We start from the raw sequence: 17879 nt of genomic DNA on the forward strand, positions 1-17879 counted from the left end.
GCACTTAGCTGAGAAAAGGAGAAATATATTTTTAGATACTAAACGCACTATGCTGTCAGGCCTTTGCATCTTCTGGAGAGGAAGTCATTGGCATTATGCCAGAAGAACAATATCACTTGTACAATGTATATATTCAATGGAAACATCTTTCCTACATGAATGATCTCAATTTTTTTTCTCTTGTAATACACTTTGATATGATATAATATAATATCTAGACAATGAAGATAGAGAATTTAATGGTGAAGCATAAATATGGATATTACTAAGGCACTATTTTAAAGCTTGGTATCAATAATATGTCATTATCTATTGTTTTAAGGTACTGAAATCATGGTGACAGCAGTGTTTTCAACTAATTCTTGCATTCGAAATTTACTTGAAACAGAGAGGAAATTGGTATAGAATACATTCCTAGGAGCCATAAATGATAAGTCACAAAAAAAACTTAAAAAAACATTTTTTATTACTTTTTAAATGGCAGATCAAGGGGGGGGGGTAGGGCTCCCTTATTTAATAAGGAGTGTGGGATCAAACTCCAAAACCACTTTACTATTTATGAGAGTCGCGAAAGCAGAACAGTGGCAGATCTACAGGGGAGGGTGGTAGGATGCATTACGTCGCACCTCATCATTATTGGATTAAACCAACTTGTCAACCACCCCCCTTCTTACTTAGCAAAAAGCTATATCTGCCACTGACATATGTCTACAAACCTTTCTTTACTCCTAAAGACATTGGCTTCCAGTATCCCGTCCAATCCATCCCAGGACATGGGTTCCACCTTGCTTCTCAACCCTCCTCCTGTCTGGGGGTTCTCGGACCCTTCCCTGCACATCAGCTGCTTCACCCCACAAAACTCCATCGTTCCCGGCGACGATGGCGCGGAGGATTTCAAGGACGATGCCGACCGGCTGACGGTTCTCAGGGATTTTATTCGTAAACATGGCGGTCAAGGAAATACAATACAAGCTACATTTACATAGCGCATTTAATTAATATTTCTATTAATCAGTAATTTCTATCCTTTAGCTAGTTTGCATTCTTACAATTACTTTGTTTTATACTATCTTAATATTTATGTCTTACACTGTAAAGCATATAGAGAGAGCCTTTTCTGTTATGCGCTTAGGAAATCAATCTGTATTACTATTCTTAATGCGCATATAAAAAGGGAATATAAAACTGGTATATATTTGGTATACACTACTATTGAAATTCACTCATTAAAAAATCTAACTTGATTAAACAAAGCGAACTCAACAGTAGATCTATTTCCTTTCTTTTTACTCCAAAACTCTCAGAGACATGGGCCCGTATTCTGAACTCGGGTTTAACTACGACTGTGTTCTGGTATGCTTCTCATATCTAATGTGCTCTTTCCAATTTGTCTTATTTAATCTTCCCAGACAGTTAAAGAAGGATTTGAGAGTCAAACGAGCTGATACTATGAACCTACTGTTGGAGATTTATGTTACCATTGGCTATCTATAGCCAACTTTAGACCATAATTCATATCAAATCCGACTTTAGAATACGAGACATGCTGATATTGCACTCTAGGAAAAGTGTCTATTATTATCATTCTCCTGATTCTCAATAGCTCAGCAATGTCAGTAGACAAATTAAAAAGAAATAAACATCTTCAATGGGTAGGAATATTAGTAAATTCAGTTCATCAAAATGAAAGGTGGTAAAATTACTCCACAAACTGATTTATACTGAATGAAAATTTGATAAAATTTATTACTATGAATTATCAATATATTATGATAAAACATGTCATTAACAAACAATAGATAAAAAAAAATCAGCTAGGAACATAAAGGATATTTTGCAACCAATGCCACAGTTTCTTGACCTGAGCATCATTGCCTGCTAATGCTGCATTCTGGCTTAGTGGCTCAGTCTGAAGGAGAAAATTACAAAGAAATAAAAGATATATGATAGATATTCTAATTTAACAATGGTAATAGAAGATGAACCCATGATGATATTAATAATGATAATACCAACATGCTTATATAGCTATATAGCTTATATAGCGCATATCACTGCCAAATGCGTCCCTATGCGCTTAATTGGATATTATTACCCTGGCTTTAGCCTCGCATCTTTTTACAGCGCGATGGCATTTCAAGGAATAAATTCCTGCCAGGTACACATTTACCTCACCTGGGTCGAGTGCAGCACAATATGGATGAATTTCTTGCTGAAGGAAATTACGCCATGGCTGGGATTCGAACCCACGACCCTCTGTTTCAAAGTCCGAAGACTAATCCACTGGGCCACAACGCTCCACTGATGATGAAGGCACTCTGATGAAGATGATGATAATGCTTTTGTTGTTGTAGATGTTGGTGGAGGTGGTGGTGATGATGATGATGATGGTAATAATGATGATGATGAAGAAAATTATGATGGTGGTGTTGTTGAAGAAAATTATGACAGTGGTGATGATGATGTTGATGAAGAGGATAATGACAATGATGGTAATAATGATGATGATGTGATGATGATGATGGTGATGATGATGGATATGATGATGACGGTGATAATGATGGTGATGATGGTGATGATGATGGTGATGATAAAGAGGATAATGTTGATGAAGAAAATAATAATGGTGATAATATGGTTATGATGATGATGGTGACAATGTTGATAGAGATTATGATGATGATGACGATGATAACGATTAAGTTGATGATGATCCACAGCATTGATATTGCGCAATATTTCTGTCAAAAACATTCATAACATTCAAACATTCATCATCATTCATATCATGACGGTGATGACGCTGATGTTGACGAAGAAGATTATGATGGTGGCGAGGATGTTGATGATGATGTTGAAGATGATGATGATGCTGACGAAGATGACAATGATGATGATGATGAAGATGACAATAATAATGACTGTGATGGTTTCAATGTTGATGGTGCCAATGATGAAGAAATGTGATTATGATGATGATCACATTTTTTTTAATATAACTAACGATGATAATGATGGTGATAATAATGATCATAATAATAATGAAAGATTTATCTTCCACCCAAAGATCAGACATCCCACTCACCTTCATACCATAGCCATTACAAGCCCTTCTCTTCATGGTCGTTGATATATCCTCGTCACTGGTAGGCCTGTCTGACGACGGGAGGCAGTAGAACAGATGCCTTCCTGAAGCCACTGAACAGGTGGAATGAGGCGACCAGTCCTATACAGGGAGCACATTGAAATAAAGAATGGATTAGGATTGAACATTTTATAGCGCATGTACATATAGGTTAAAGGCCTGGTCACAGTCGTGAGTCGTGGAGCGGAGAGAAAAAATCATCACCGCTCGCTACCATTCACCATTTTCGATTTTTTTTTTGTTTTAGGCTTTTTCCCCCAATTTTGTGAGCAAAATTCGACCCTCTCTCCCTACCGCTACACGACCGCTCCAACAACGCTCGGGCGGTGTGACCAAGCCTTTAGGAATTAAAAAGTGATAACGGATCAGTCCTATAGATGGAGTACATTGGAGATATTAGAATGAAGTAGCCACATATACATAGGGGCAATTCCACACAATATGTACGTTCGACCCCCTATATGTGGGACCTTCATGAAATTTTCTGTCTCTGATTTCTTGTTCTTTATGGCAGACTGTAATATTCTTAAAGGACCAAGAATTTGTCAGTTTATAAAGTAAAGTAAGACTGGAGAAAAATGCGGGTCGGACGTACAAAAAGGTTGATAATTATTTGAAATTGCCCGTAGGTTAAAGATAAATACCAGTAGTGGTAACATCCCAAAATGAGTTTGAATAGAATTCAGTGAATTTACCACCCAAGTATTTGAACATGTATGCATAAATAGAAAAGTATGTGTCAAATGAATCTGGAAAAAAAAGTGTAATTGCTGAGAAATGAGCAAAAAAAGCATGGAATTCCATAAAATGTCTGGTATTTTTCTAAACAATATTAATACACACACTGTCCCACATATGCCCTTTTGTGTTAGTGATCATCAGAATCATCGGGTTTCAGCTGAGATTTCATGATTTCATTGAGATAAGTTTATTTCAATGTACCAGAACTAGAATTTGATTTTAAAGAATTTCTCACGAAATAATTGTTTGCTGCAACTACTTTCTTTCACCTCCAAAGAATATGAAAGGATTTTAGGCCCAGGGTGAAAGGAGTTGCATCCTCCAACCAAATGACTTTCAAATTTAACGAGTGGAACGCCTCTAGCAGTCTTGCCTGCATTACGCGATTCAGTTTGAAGATAAAGAATTACAACAACAAAAAAAATTGAGAAAGAGAAAGAGGTATGAGAAGTATTTGTTTCCCCCACCCCCTGACAACTGTTCTAATTTTGCATGTAGTGGCTAGGACATGATTTTAAATGTGACATAATTTGTTAGCACAAAAAAAAACTGCTATGTTTGTAACAACTTTGCTATTAAACTTTGAAATGATGAGCAAGTGACTTTTTAATAGGTATCAAAATATTAAAAGCTTACCAGTGATATGGCATCGTAGATTGTCAGATCTTGCATAGCGCCCCCAGGTGACAGAGCTAGCATTCTGTTCTCCTGGTTCGGATGCCAAGCAAAGATGGCTACTTGATGCTGATTCAGATAATTTGCTAAAACACGAAAGACAAAAAAAAATCTTCAATAATAGGCATGACAAAGAAAGAAAGCTGAAGACAGTGTAAAAACAAATACCTTTTAAATTACCAAGAAAAGAAATATTTTGTGTATTTCAATTTGAAAAATGATGGCCAATCTATCCTCAACAAAAATGAGGAATGCGCAGAACCATACTGTAAAAAATTGTTTTCCAACAATCATTTTGTATATTTGGACTCGTAAAATGGAAGACGAGGGTCACATTCAAAAAGAAAATCATTTGAATGTAAGGTAGCCCAATCAGCACAATCACTGGTTTTCACTGGGCCTTTTAACAACAAAGAGAGCAAAACTGGGTACATATTCCAAAGATTCAAAATGTTACAAAACAATGTACAAAGTTTGGCAGCATCATACATTGGCTCCCTGTAAAACAGCGTATTATGTTCAAGATTTTAACTTTCCATTGTGTTCATGGCTCATCTCCCCAGTACCTTATTTCACTGATCAAAAGTTATACCCCTTCAAGATCCTTACGTTCCTCCTTTTCCAATTCTCTTGTTACCCCCAAAGCTTCCAAAACCTGGGGTGAAAGATCATTTGTGTACTCATCCTCTAAGCTATGGAATAGCCTCCCTCAAAACATCAAACAGTGCTCGACTTCTGAAACTTTCAAACATTACCTCAAAAAATTTCTGTTCAATTCCTCTTAATTTCTTTTATAATTTCCAAAAAAGCACCTTGAGCACTCTACAGAGTGGATTTGGAGCTAGTCTAATTATTATTATTATTATTATCATAGACATTGCAAAAGCATTGTGCGCATGGGAGTCCGCAGCAAAAATTTTGAACCCAACATTCTTCCACCTTTGAAAACATGAGCAAAAAGATGATTGTCCATGGTTTAATTTTTTTAACTTACGTTTAACATGCTTCTCTGTGTACTCCACTTCTTGACCTGGGGGGGGGGGGAGGTGGGTGAGACAAAAATAAGGCTTCCTTTTCAATAACTTTATTGATTTTCAGAAGACACCTTCTACAGGGAAATAATAGATGTTATTAGTATGCTGATTGATATCAAATATCAATCACTGACTTTAAGCTGCGATCACTATCGATTTTCGGGGAAATAGTATACCTTATTACATATCTAGCATCACCTGAAAACCTCAAAATATATGTAATATGATTGTCAGATCGAACATGTACAATTTATCACAAAGATAAATAATGTAATTATTGTAACAAACAGAAACTATAATGCAAGGGACATTAACATCCCATCGGCATAATAGAAGAAATAGTAAACAGTTGTTGCAGTTGCTTCAGTTTCAGTATATTTCCATTATTCACATAAAAACATATTACATGTGATGACATGATTATAACTTATCATGATATAAATTAAATGGTTCTTAAGAAAGAGCTTGTGAAGATCCATATTTTATTGTTCATAATAGAAATCTGAGACTAGGAAAAATTCAGAAAATCAATTTTGCCCAACTGATCGTGGGCCCGGCAGCCACTGTGCCGCACCAGATTGACGAGGGTCCATCCCTTAAATGTTGAATGCCGAACAAGGTAGCAGCAACTCCCATCTTTTTACGTCTTTCGGTCTGACACGGTCAGGGTCTGAACAACTCCATGGCCCCATCTTACATAGAGTTACGATTGATCTGATTAATCGCAACTAGTGACGCCCAGCAACGTCAACATGTACTATTCATGTTTGTTCAAAACATTTTCTGACTATGATGTATATTCATGCATTCATTGTTTTCTTGAAAATTCACTGTGCTTCTCTTTGTTTACAAAGGACATTTTTCAAATTTCCCATAGAAAAAATTATGACACTGATGGATTTCCATAGAGATACGATTGATTGGATCAAGCGTAACTCTTTGTAAGACGGGGCCAAGACCTCCTGGTTGTGAGATGGATGCTCTACCAACTAAGCCAACACATCAGGGCCCAATCTTACAAAGAGTTATAATTGTTCCAATCTCATCTGTATGGAAATCCATTCATTCCATAATTCTTTTCTGCAGGAAATTGACACAATCTCCTTAGTAAACAAAGAGAATCACACTGAATCTTCAAGACAATGATGAATGTATGAATACTGGTATACATCATATCTAGAAAACATTTTGAACATGCATTTTAGACGTGGGTGCAGTCAGTCGGCAAGCCCTGAAAAAGTAGCTTCTTTTATCCAAGTGATATTCATGACTAGAAGGTTTTTGCATAGTTAATGAGCTTGGTGCGAACCAAAACACCTCTTTTTATTCTGCCATTGCTGCTCTAAATATTAACCAAATTTCATGTTTTTGGTATCTTTGTAAAGAAGAAGAATCATTCTTTCAGGTCATGTGTTTGGAATTTTTTTAAAATGTTGTGATATAGGGAAAACTTTTGAAATAAAACATGACACAAAATTATTTTTTTTCATGCAACAAATGTTGTTGATTTCACACTTGATTTCTGTTTGAGCACAAATGATTTTTAGATCATAATAAAGCTGAAGATGTACGCTTTAATATGATATAATTTGTATAAGAAGATGTATCTTAGATGGGTCAGCAGCCAGCTTTTTATATGCCAAGTACATTTAGCAGCTCAAAAACAAGAATACTGCACTCTGATTGGTCACAGAGACCACACACCCACGCAAATTCCAATGTTCCCCACACTGGGCCTCTGCAAGGTCACACTCACCATGTGGTAATCTCTTCAAATAACCCGCGCCTGTTGTGCAAACATTATTCAACCAATCAGAACTCTGGATTTTATGTTACTCAGAAATTTTAGAAATCTCGTCTTGCATCTTGATGGAAAAAGCTGGCTGCTGACCCATCTAAAAGATGCCACATATCAAGAGTGACATTGTAAGAAAGTATAGAGTTTGAGCTTTCTGATGATATAAATAATGTTGGTGCCTAAAACACAAAATGTTGCAAAATTTGCAAGTGAAAACAGAGGAAGAAAATTTTGTTTGATGCATCTTTTCTCGTAAAAAAATCACTTATTTATCAAAATATTTTATTCAAAACAAATAACCAATAGGAAAGAGTAACATTTACTCTTCCCATTGGTACAAAAATAATCAATTTTACTCCAGGAGAAAGTGGTTAAATTCTTTGAGAAAGAAAGTCTCACAATTCACGAGATTTTGCAGGGACATGATTTCAGCCACGAGAGGACTTGGATAAATCTTGCCCATTTGCTCATTAACACAGGGGCTTGCCGATTGACTGGGTGTTGCTGGCTTTCCATAGTTGAGGTTGATCCGATCAATCGCAACTCTTTATAAGACAGGGTCCAGTTATAGGCCCCAAAGGAAAAAAACGGAAGATAAGCAATTGTCTTACCAACATGCTGAATGTTGTATAGTTTGATAACATTGCTCTGCTTTGTCAGGCAGGCTAATGTGCCATATCGAGTGGGACTCCATCCAAGCTTGATCACGCCTCGAGATTCTCGGAAGCTTAGTACCTATATGGCAGTCACATGTAAAGGAGCAATAACTATGAACTTTACTATTCGCATAAATTATCATGTTTTTATCATCGTCATCATCACTGTCATCACCATCATCGTCATTGTCATCATCATCGTCATTGTCACAGTCATCATCAATCATCATCATCATCACAATCATCATCATCGTGAAAAAAGACCATTCTCGGAATCTTAGTACCTAATATGGCAGTCACATGTAAAGGAGCAATAACTATGAACTTTACTATTCGAATAAATTATCGTCATCATCATCAACATCATCATCATTATCGTCATCATCATCATCACTGTAACCATCATCATCATCACTGTCATCATCATCATCATCATCATCTTCATCGCCATTGTCGTCACCATCAATCATCATCATTATCATCATCACCATCACCATCACCGCCACCATCATCATCATCATCATCGTCAGTGTCATCGTCATCATCAATCATCATCATCATCATCATCATCATCACCATCATCATCATCATCATCATCATCATCATCATCACCACCATCACCATCATCATCATCATCATCATTGTCATCGTCATCATCAATCATCATCATCATCGTGAAAAAAGACCATTCTCATGGAAGGATACTGGTTTTTCAAAATGGCGTAGATCCCAGATATTCATCTGATCTTCAAAGAATGAAGCTAGACGATGCTCATAAAGCGGATCTGCAGAGATTCCATACACCGACTTCGTGATAGCACTGCTTTTGTGTTTAGAGGGATCTACAGAAGACAAACAAAAAAAGAAGAGAGAGAAAGAGAATTACAATTAAAAAGCCTTGATGGATGATTTATTTTCAGGGAAGACATGGCAACACAGCAAACAAGGCAATGATAATTGTGTTCCTTTGATTTAATTTTTGCTGGGAACCCATTTCATTTTTAACAAAAAATGTATAAGGAATCCTGGTTCTGTAGTCAACCTGACAAACAATGAGCAACAATCAAAAATTAAAGAAAAATCTAGCCTTTAGACAAGGCTCCATGCTCCTAATGACAAAAATTTAAGAAAAATCTAGCCTTTAGACAAGGCTCCATGCTCCTAATGACAAAAATTTAAGAAAAATCTAGCCTTTAGACAAGGCTCTGTGCTTCTAATGACAAAAATTTAAGAAAAATCTAGCCTTTAGACAAGGCTCTGTGCTTCTAATGACAAAAAATTAAGAAAAATCTAGCCCTTAGACAAGGCTCTGTCCTTTTAATGACATTTATATCAAACGATACCAACTACGAATAGAATAATGCAAAATGCCGGGAGGTTCCGGGCTCAACAACAGAGCCATTGCTAACCATTATTTCTGGCTTGCGATTGCTACCTGAGAGGTACTGGCCAAATCAGCGAGAATATCGTTAATATCGCTCGCATAGATGAACCCCACCATATCACAGAAGCGAAAAGGTTCTGGTCTAACGACGTCATCAGCATCAACAGTGTGGATCAACGAATCGACATGCTCATGAATAATTCATACAATCATGCCCCCGCCAAAATCCATTCATTAACTTTAATTTTCCTTTTTAAACTAAACTTCAAAATATATACCACTGAGTTCAGGGGGGTGTTTCACAAAGATTTAAATATGACTTAGAGTCGCACTAAAATGCCTTAGTTGAGCACGGTATAAAAGGCATGACCGCATTGGTCAGATCACGCCAAGAGGATGACACGCACTACTGTGTATTGATCAATAAGATTGCGCATTGCATATCATGTACGCATTGGCTTTTAAGTTTGACTCTAAGTCATTCTTAAAATCTTTGTGAAACACCCCCCCCTGATCTTACCTCTGATGTCATAGAGCCTAAGGTTCTTTTGACCTTGTCCAACCATGAGGCTGAAGGGTTGATGAGGTAACCAGGCCATGGAATGAAGAGCATCACTGTATACTACATAGACAGATCGACAGACATACAAACAAACAAACAGACAATTATAGTGATATCATCTTAAACAGCTTGTGTACTCTGCAGAGTGGATGTGAGTGCAGATTGTATCATCACTATTGTTATTACTATTATTATGATGATTACAATTTCTATTACTTTTATCACTGCTACTATATTTATGATTAGTTTTACTTTTTTAATCACCGTCTTCATCATCCATTTTTACAACTACAATTACTAATGCTACTATTGCTGCTGTTGCTACTACTGCTGCTGCTACTACTGCTGCTGCTGCTACTGCTGCTGCTACTACTACTACTACTACTGCTGCTGCTACTACTTCTACTACTACTACCACCACCACCAACATTATTTACACTACTACCACCACTACTTTCACAACTACCACTACTACTCCTATTACTACTACTACTACTACTACTACTACAACTACTACCACTATTCATTCTTTTTTAATGTTTTTTTGTGCAAATTTATCAAAATTGATGGAGGGAGCAATCTTACAAATAATGGCATTTACTATAACATACATATTATAACTGAGGCAACAAGACCCAACTATGGGGGAGGGGGTAAATATCGCCGTCACACCATGCCAAAAAGAGTTTTATCCCTATGAATACAATATTTGAATGGATATATTTCTAAGTCTCCCAAATGTTCGCCTTCCTTGAGGTTCATGATTTGGCTAATATACATGTACCTCTCTATCGCATGCATTGAACATAGGTTGTAGGAAAAACAATATGGCCCGGTATTCTGAACTCGGGTTTAAATAAAACCCTGGTTTAAAGTTGTAGTTTTAGTATGGAGAGCCAATTAGGGCACAACTCTCTATAAATACATGTTCAATTTATTAACTCTTCTGTCACTAAAATCATTTAGAACTTTTCTAGAATGATACCTGAAATATTTTCTTTATTATGAAAGCACAGGGAATCAAAATAGTAAATATATGAAATATACAATATAAGCAGAATTGTTAAGCTTTTGGCTCCCCATAATTTCAGACCTAACTTGGACCATGATTTAAGTTAACCCAATCTAGGCCGGGGTATTTTGGGAGTTCATATGGCCGGGGGGGGGGGCCTCCCAGGCCCCCCCCTAAGATCTCGGCCGTCGACCGCACGATCGCGCCGAAAATTGGCATACTGGTTGCCTGGGACATAATATCAAAGATTGTATAGTAATTTTTTTCGTGCGAATCGCTATTAAGTGATTATGCTAATTTATGCGTAATTAGTATGCGAAATCATACTTTTTCCTCTAACTCCCTAAATAAAGCTCCAAATGTACTAATTTTTGGTATAGAAACTCTTTGTGGTGTTCTTAGCAAGTGTACATGAAAAAATTGCAATATCAAATAATTTTCTTATGTATTTTATTGTTTTTTTGCAATTTCTTATGTATTTCTTTGTTTTTTGACCTTTTGTTTTCCATTGTTTTTTCAATGAAATTTGTTGGGGACTCTTCTGTGATCATAAAAAGCATAAAATAAATACATTTAGACCAGCAAAACTAAAAATAATCATACATTTATGAATTTTGGTTGAAAACACAATTTGCATTGACTTTGTACACGAAATCACGTTTTTGAGCAATTTTCGGTCTGACATGCACTTACATAATGTTGCGTAATTTCGGAACCACATACCCGGGTGACGCAAAGTTGGTCTCAAAAGTTGCGCAAGACTTGAAAGTAAAAAGTCAGAGAGTGGCGCGGAAATATTGCGCAATTTGTTGAGGGGGGCCTCCGAGGCCCCCCCCCCCCCCGGCCTAGATAGGGTTAAACCCGACTTCAGAATACGGACCTATGAATGCGAGGGTAAACAGGATCTAGTTTGATCAACTTACCCAATTCTGTAACCCCTCTCGTGTCCCTTTCACTCCCAACTGACAGAGGTCTAGTATGCCCTCCTCCACCTGTTATGAGAGAATTAACAGAAATGAACTTCTTCAATATCTGAAGGCATTAAAATTTGTAGTTGTTGCAGTTCTTCTGTCAACTGACTTGAAATATCTCTAAGAATTAAGAGTTAAGGAAACACAAGATAACAACTGGAAACAATTCTTCAGGGAGGTGTGGGGGCATCGTGGTCAAGTGATTATGACTCGTCTTTCAATCAAATTTTATCATTCTGAGTGTTCCTTGATGGAAATGATGTATGACTATATTTATGTTCTTGTAATTTTGACTTGTGGAGTTTAGAATAAGAATACTACTTACCACCTCTGACTGTGATGTCATATATTGACAGACTGCAGTCCGTTCGGTATTTATCAAAACTAACAGCCAACTGAAAAAAAAACAAGTTGAGGAATCACAAGATGTTAATCATTTTTGTTGCTGGTTTCAACTTTGAAAATGACGATGACTGGAAGCAATTCTTCAGGGAGGTGGGGGCATCGTGGTCTAGTGATTATTACTCATCTTTCAATCTGAGGGACATAGGTTTGATTTCTAACCATGGTGTGTTTTCCTTCAGCAGAAATTTGCCCACACTGTGCTGCACTCAACCCAGGTAAGGTGAATGGGTACACGGTAACAAAAATTCCTTAAATGCTTAATTGCCCGATCACAGTAGCTATGTTAAAGCCTGGGTAATCATAACATTAAAATATCAAGCAGGTCCCACTGGGAGGACAGTTTTCTGAAATGGCTACCCTGGGAAGAATATGACATTATTACTATTATAGAGTCTGACATGCCCTGCACGCAGACACAAATGTGTTGGACTACACAAAAAGGGTCGGTCAACCAATTCAGATGTACATTATGTCATAATATAAATGAGGGCATTTTATAAAGAGCAATCCTTCACAGTGGAAGATTCCGCTATAGACATCTGTACCGGCCGTACAGAAACATTGCTAGCACTAAGAGTAGGTCCAGTCATATCTTTCTGATTGAGGTGTCTGATGTGGATCCAAAGTGTAAATAATGTGGTGTTGTGACATTAGGCATTGCTGAGACATTATCAGTTGGAATCAGTTGATAGCACTAACAATGTTTCTGTGCAGCTGGTACTCTTTGGTATCAATTTACTATAACTTGTATCAGCCATGATGGGGGGGGGGGGTGTTTGGGGTTCAAAGTAAGGAGAAATAAATATCCAAGAGTCATAGATAGTGCAACGAATCAGGTGTGTTGCTATCTCAGTGCATAAAACGGGGCCTCAAAAAACTATTTGAAAAAAAAAAAACGATCACCATAACCGAATTGGTATAAATTACTCTTCGTAAAGGTCAGGAAAAGAATTTAAAAGCTAACAAAATTTTTGTAATTTTTCCTGGAACTTGTATTTCATTTCAACTCATTGTGCACCTAGTAGCAGATTTCATAACTTACCAGTTTTGAATCTACTGCATTCCATGCAAGACTGGTGCATAACCTTGAATGTTTGGGAGGAAATTCAGCTCCGATGAGATTAGTTGGATCCGTCTGTGGGTCCGATACGAATGATGTGAGTAACACCTTTCCCGTAGAGAGGCCAAGGCCGAGAAGGTTCTCGGGGACGGCCTTCGGGTAACATGCAAAGCACTGCAGGATCACAAAAGCAGAATATAATAATTTTATTTAAATGGTCAAGAAAAATTATTAAATGAACAGAAAATAGTGCTGAAAGTTAATGTATTTTTTTTGCTAATAAAGCATTCATTGTTCTCAAATTTGCAACATCCTTTGTCTTTGTCAGGACTTAATTATAATCATTAAATTTTGTTTACATTGTCAATATCTCCTTACCATTAGAGCCAATAAAAAACATCTAAAGCTGTTTTAAAAAAATCTTTTACATATTATATAAACAGAAAGGGTGCATAAATATGAAACTAATAATGAATTTTGGGTAATATTATGAATGAAAACTTCATCACATCAGATGTAAAATAAGGAAGTTAACATTTAAAAGTTTTGCTTATTTTTCGCAAAACGCATATATGCACAACTCATTGACAGAGTCCATGATGTACATGTACCTCACTACTTCTTTTGTGTTTTAATGTTTGAATTATATACAATATTTCAATTTTTACAGATTTGACAATCATGACAAACTTGACTGACCCACAAAATGTTAGAACTGACCTCTAAACCGATAATCGGTTGAGGTGTCTTTAAAAAAAAAACAACTCTATGACATGTCTCTGTTTGCATTGGAGATAAATACCTACAATAGAAGTGATTTAAAGGTCAAGTCCACCTTAGAAAAATGTTGATTTGAATCAATAGAGAAAAATCAGACAAGCACAATGCTGAAAATTTCATCAAAATCGGATGTAAAATAAGAAAGTTATGACATTTCAAAGTTTTGCGTATTTTCAACAAAATAGTTATATGAACGAGCCAGTTACATCCAAATGAGAGAGTCGATGATGTCACTCACTCACTTTTTCTTTTGTTTTCCATTGTTTGAATTGTACAATATTTCAATTTTTACGAATTTGACAATTAGGACCTCCTTGCCTGAAGCACAAAATGTTCAAATAATGGAATTCCACGTGTTCAGGGAGGAATGAAACTTCATTTCACATGACAATGACGAGAAAATAAAAATATTTCATATTTCACATAATAAAATACAAGAGAAAAAGTGAGTGGGTGATGTCATCAACTCTCTCATTTGGATGTAACTGGCTCGTTCATATAACTATTTTGTTGAAAATAAGCGAAACTTTAAAATGCCATAACTTTCTTATTTACATCCGATTTTGATGAATTTTCAGTGTTATGCTTGTTGAATTTTTCTCTTTTTAATCAAATCAAGTTTTTGTTGGGGTGGACTTGTCCTTTAAAAATATCAGATCGATGAAGCCTTACTTTTATTCTTTGCACTTCATCTTTGTTGTTTGTAAAGAGATCCGACTTGGAGAACTGAAGGCGAGCAAATCCCGTCTCAGAGACCTGCCGAATTGATGGCTTAGATGATCCTGCCAAAAGAAAAGAAGAAGTATCGGGTGATTTGAGCATCATTTATTTACTGCAATTAGTACATGTATAATGTGCATCATCAAGACCCCGTCTTACAAAGAGTTGCAATTGATCCGATCAACCACAACTATGGACGGCCAACAACGTCAAGATCTAAAATGCAAATTTGTTCAAAATGTTTTTTCGATATGATGTATATTCATACATTTATCATTCTCTTGAAGATTCAGTGTGATTCTCTTTGTTTCCTAAGGAGAGAGTGCAAATTTCCTGCAGAAAAAATTATGGTATGGATGGATTTCCATAGAGTTACGATTGATTGGATCAATGGTAACTCTTTGAAAGACGGGGCCCAGTTGTAACTAAAGTGGATACATGTAGTCAATACATTTTGGAGGCAATATTATTTGTAAATGAGCAATCTGAAAAAAAGATGTCAATTTCTTTACAACACAACGAGTATTGAGTATATCAAAATGGGCATTTCTATGAAATAATCAAACTTCTCGTACGTTCGACGCCCATATTTCTCCATTCTTACATTAATTTGTGAGTTGCCCAAGACATGATAATGCGAGGGCTTTCTAATATGAACATTTCATATTGTAGAAAGGGTAATTGTACATTTGGGTTTGCTTTTGTTTGACATCTGTTCAGTTCATTTAGTTAAGTTTGGTATGTATTTCAGCTAGCTTTCTATAGATACTTGTGTTCTTATTCATCACATCAGTCACTTTCCTGCTTCTCTGGTCATCTTCAGTGCTTTCTATTCAGATGTGCTCATTCATTCCATCCTCATATCAAGTACTTTTGCTGAACATTCTTCATTACATAATCACCCTGGCCATTTACCCATCATCATCTCAGTCCTTTATTTTTATGAATTGGATTGCATTTTTCGTTGAGTTCTTCTATTTTCTTTAATTTCATTGGTTAGCTTTAGGTTAATGTAAACAACGTAATGTTACATGTACTGTGAATACAACTTGATGTAGGGCCAGGAAGGCCAGCTGTATATAAGAAGAAAGATATTTTTGTTAGTAAAGATGCAGATACACCCAGTCATTCTCATCGTTTATTTTATTCAGCGTCTTTGTATGTTCCTGTTATATTTGCTGATGAGTTGCTGTTGTATTTGAACTGATATTATTTCTTCCCATCGACAATCAAACTTATATAATACAAGTACAAGTAGGAGTTAATTTCACAAACCCTACAATATGAAATAGAATAAAGAGACTAATCATTTCAGGAAAGTCAGATTATCATTTCTTCCCATCGACATCAAAACTCCCAATACAAGTAGGAGTTTATTTCACAAACCCTACAATATGAACTAGAATAAAGAGACTAATCATTTCAGGAAAGACAGATTATCATTTCTTCCCATCGACATCAAAACTCCCGATACAAGTAGGTGTTTATTTCACAAACCCTACAATATGAACTAGAATAAGGAGACATCATTTCAGGAAAGGCAGATTATCATTTCTTCACATCGACAATCAAACCTCCCAATACAAGTAGCTGTTTATTATACAAACCCTACAATATGAAATAGAATAAAGAGACTTATCATTTCTGTAAAGTCAGATTATCGTTTCTTCACGTGGACAATCAAACCTCCCAATACAAGTAGGAGTTCATTTCACAAACCCTGCAATATGAACTAGAATAAAGAGACTTATCATTTCAGGAAAGACAGATTATCATTTCTTCATGTGGACAATCAAACCTCCCAATACAAGTAGGAGTTTATTTCACAAACCCTAGAATATGAAATCATTTCAGGAAAATCAGAGATCTACTGCCTTATAATGGAAATTGTCTTACCATAGTTGGAGAGTGGCTCTACGGCGAACTGATTGAACTCGACTTGGTTAGTTCCAACTGAAAGAGAGAAGAACGTCTCGGGATGCACTGGGGACCACTGGACATCCTGTGTCCACTTGCTCGTCATCTCGGTATCCAAAGTTTAAGACAGAGGATTGCAACTCGGCATTACTGTCAAAGTGTACTAGAGAATGACACGAGAAGGATTGTACATGTAATTGTGAGATGTTGGGGCAAATGACTGTCTCCTTGAGTTGATGGTTTGGGATGTGGTTTATGATTGATAAAAATAGCCAGCCTACTTTTATCTACAAGGTAAGTTTATCAAGGAAGTCATAGATTGTATTAATGGCAGAGCTGATTCATTTTATCAAAATCATCACTGACAAAATAAATCTCACCCATAATTTAAAGGGACATCGAGGCAAATTGCCTTTTGCCTGCCAGGTAATTTGAGCACTTTTATTGTGATATCATTGGGTAAACCATTCACGATTTGGCCACATTTTTTTTTATGATGATTGGATATAATGATATTAACATACCAAAGAAAGTAGACTAAACTCTGCTTTGTGCAGCTGCAGCTCCGTGCTCCCTGCATGCCATTGGATTTTGCATATTATTGCATTTGGGAAAAAGTTCCATAGCACCCCCCACCAAAAATAACAAAAGATTGTTGAGATTTCCAGTTCGTTTACTTCAGATTTTTCTAGATTTTTTGGACTGTTGCTTACCTTACTTGGGACTCGAACTAACCTCATTTTATCTGCAGTCAAGACCTTTCCCGCTATGCTAGCGAGAAGCGCTGATACTCGAAGGGGTATTTTAACATATCAGCCGACAGTTCGACTAGTCTTGACTCACAGACCCTTTCAGACTAAATAAACCGTGTGTGTAATTGTCTATGGACAATTACACGCAGTAGATCCTGCTTGAAATTTGACGGAATCAAACCATATTTTGGTATGTATTTCCACTCCCCCATCATCATATTCATAATCATATATGTTCCATACCGTATAGGTTCTAGATATATTACT

General features: G+C 36.4%; 1 protein-coding gene across 1 annotated transcript in view; it reads right to left on the bottom strand.

The window, feature by feature from the left end:
• Nucleotides 1-17879, bottom strand: part of LOC121426260 (GATOR complex protein MIOS-like) — a 35790-nt gene that overhangs the window by 17567 nt on the left and 344 nt on the right. The window contains exons 2-14 of the mRNA XM_041622496.1: nt 16840-17023; nt 14896-15005; nt 13426-13617; nt 12304-12373; nt 11931-11999; nt 9954-10055; nt 8755-8891; nt 8005-8128; nt 5556-5591; nt 4523-4647; nt 3086-3226; nt 1834-1909; nt 717-939 (exon numbers count right to left, since the gene is read on the bottom strand). Coding sequence (XP_041478430.1) covers nt 717-939; nt 1834-1909; nt 3086-3226; nt 4523-4647; nt 5556-5591; nt 8005-8128; nt 8755-8891; nt 9954-10055; nt 11931-11999; nt 12304-12373; nt 13426-13617; nt 14896-15005; nt 16840-16966 — 1532 coding nt within the window. The 5' untranslated portion in view covers nt 16967-17023. The remainder of the gene's footprint in view (nt 1-716; nt 940-1833; nt 1910-3085; nt 3227-4522; nt 4648-5555; nt 5592-8004; nt 8129-8754; nt 8892-9953; nt 10056-11930; nt 12000-12303; nt 12374-13425; nt 13618-14895; nt 15006-16839; nt 17024-17879) is intronic.

The sequence above is a fragment of the Lytechinus variegatus genome, chromosome 13, assembly GCF_018143015.1.
Source record: "Lytechinus variegatus isolate NC3 chromosome 13, Lvar_3.0, whole genome shotgun sequence".
Taxonomy (NCBI): domain Eukaryota; kingdom Metazoa; phylum Echinodermata; class Echinoidea; order Temnopleuroida; family Toxopneustidae; genus Lytechinus; species Lytechinus variegatus.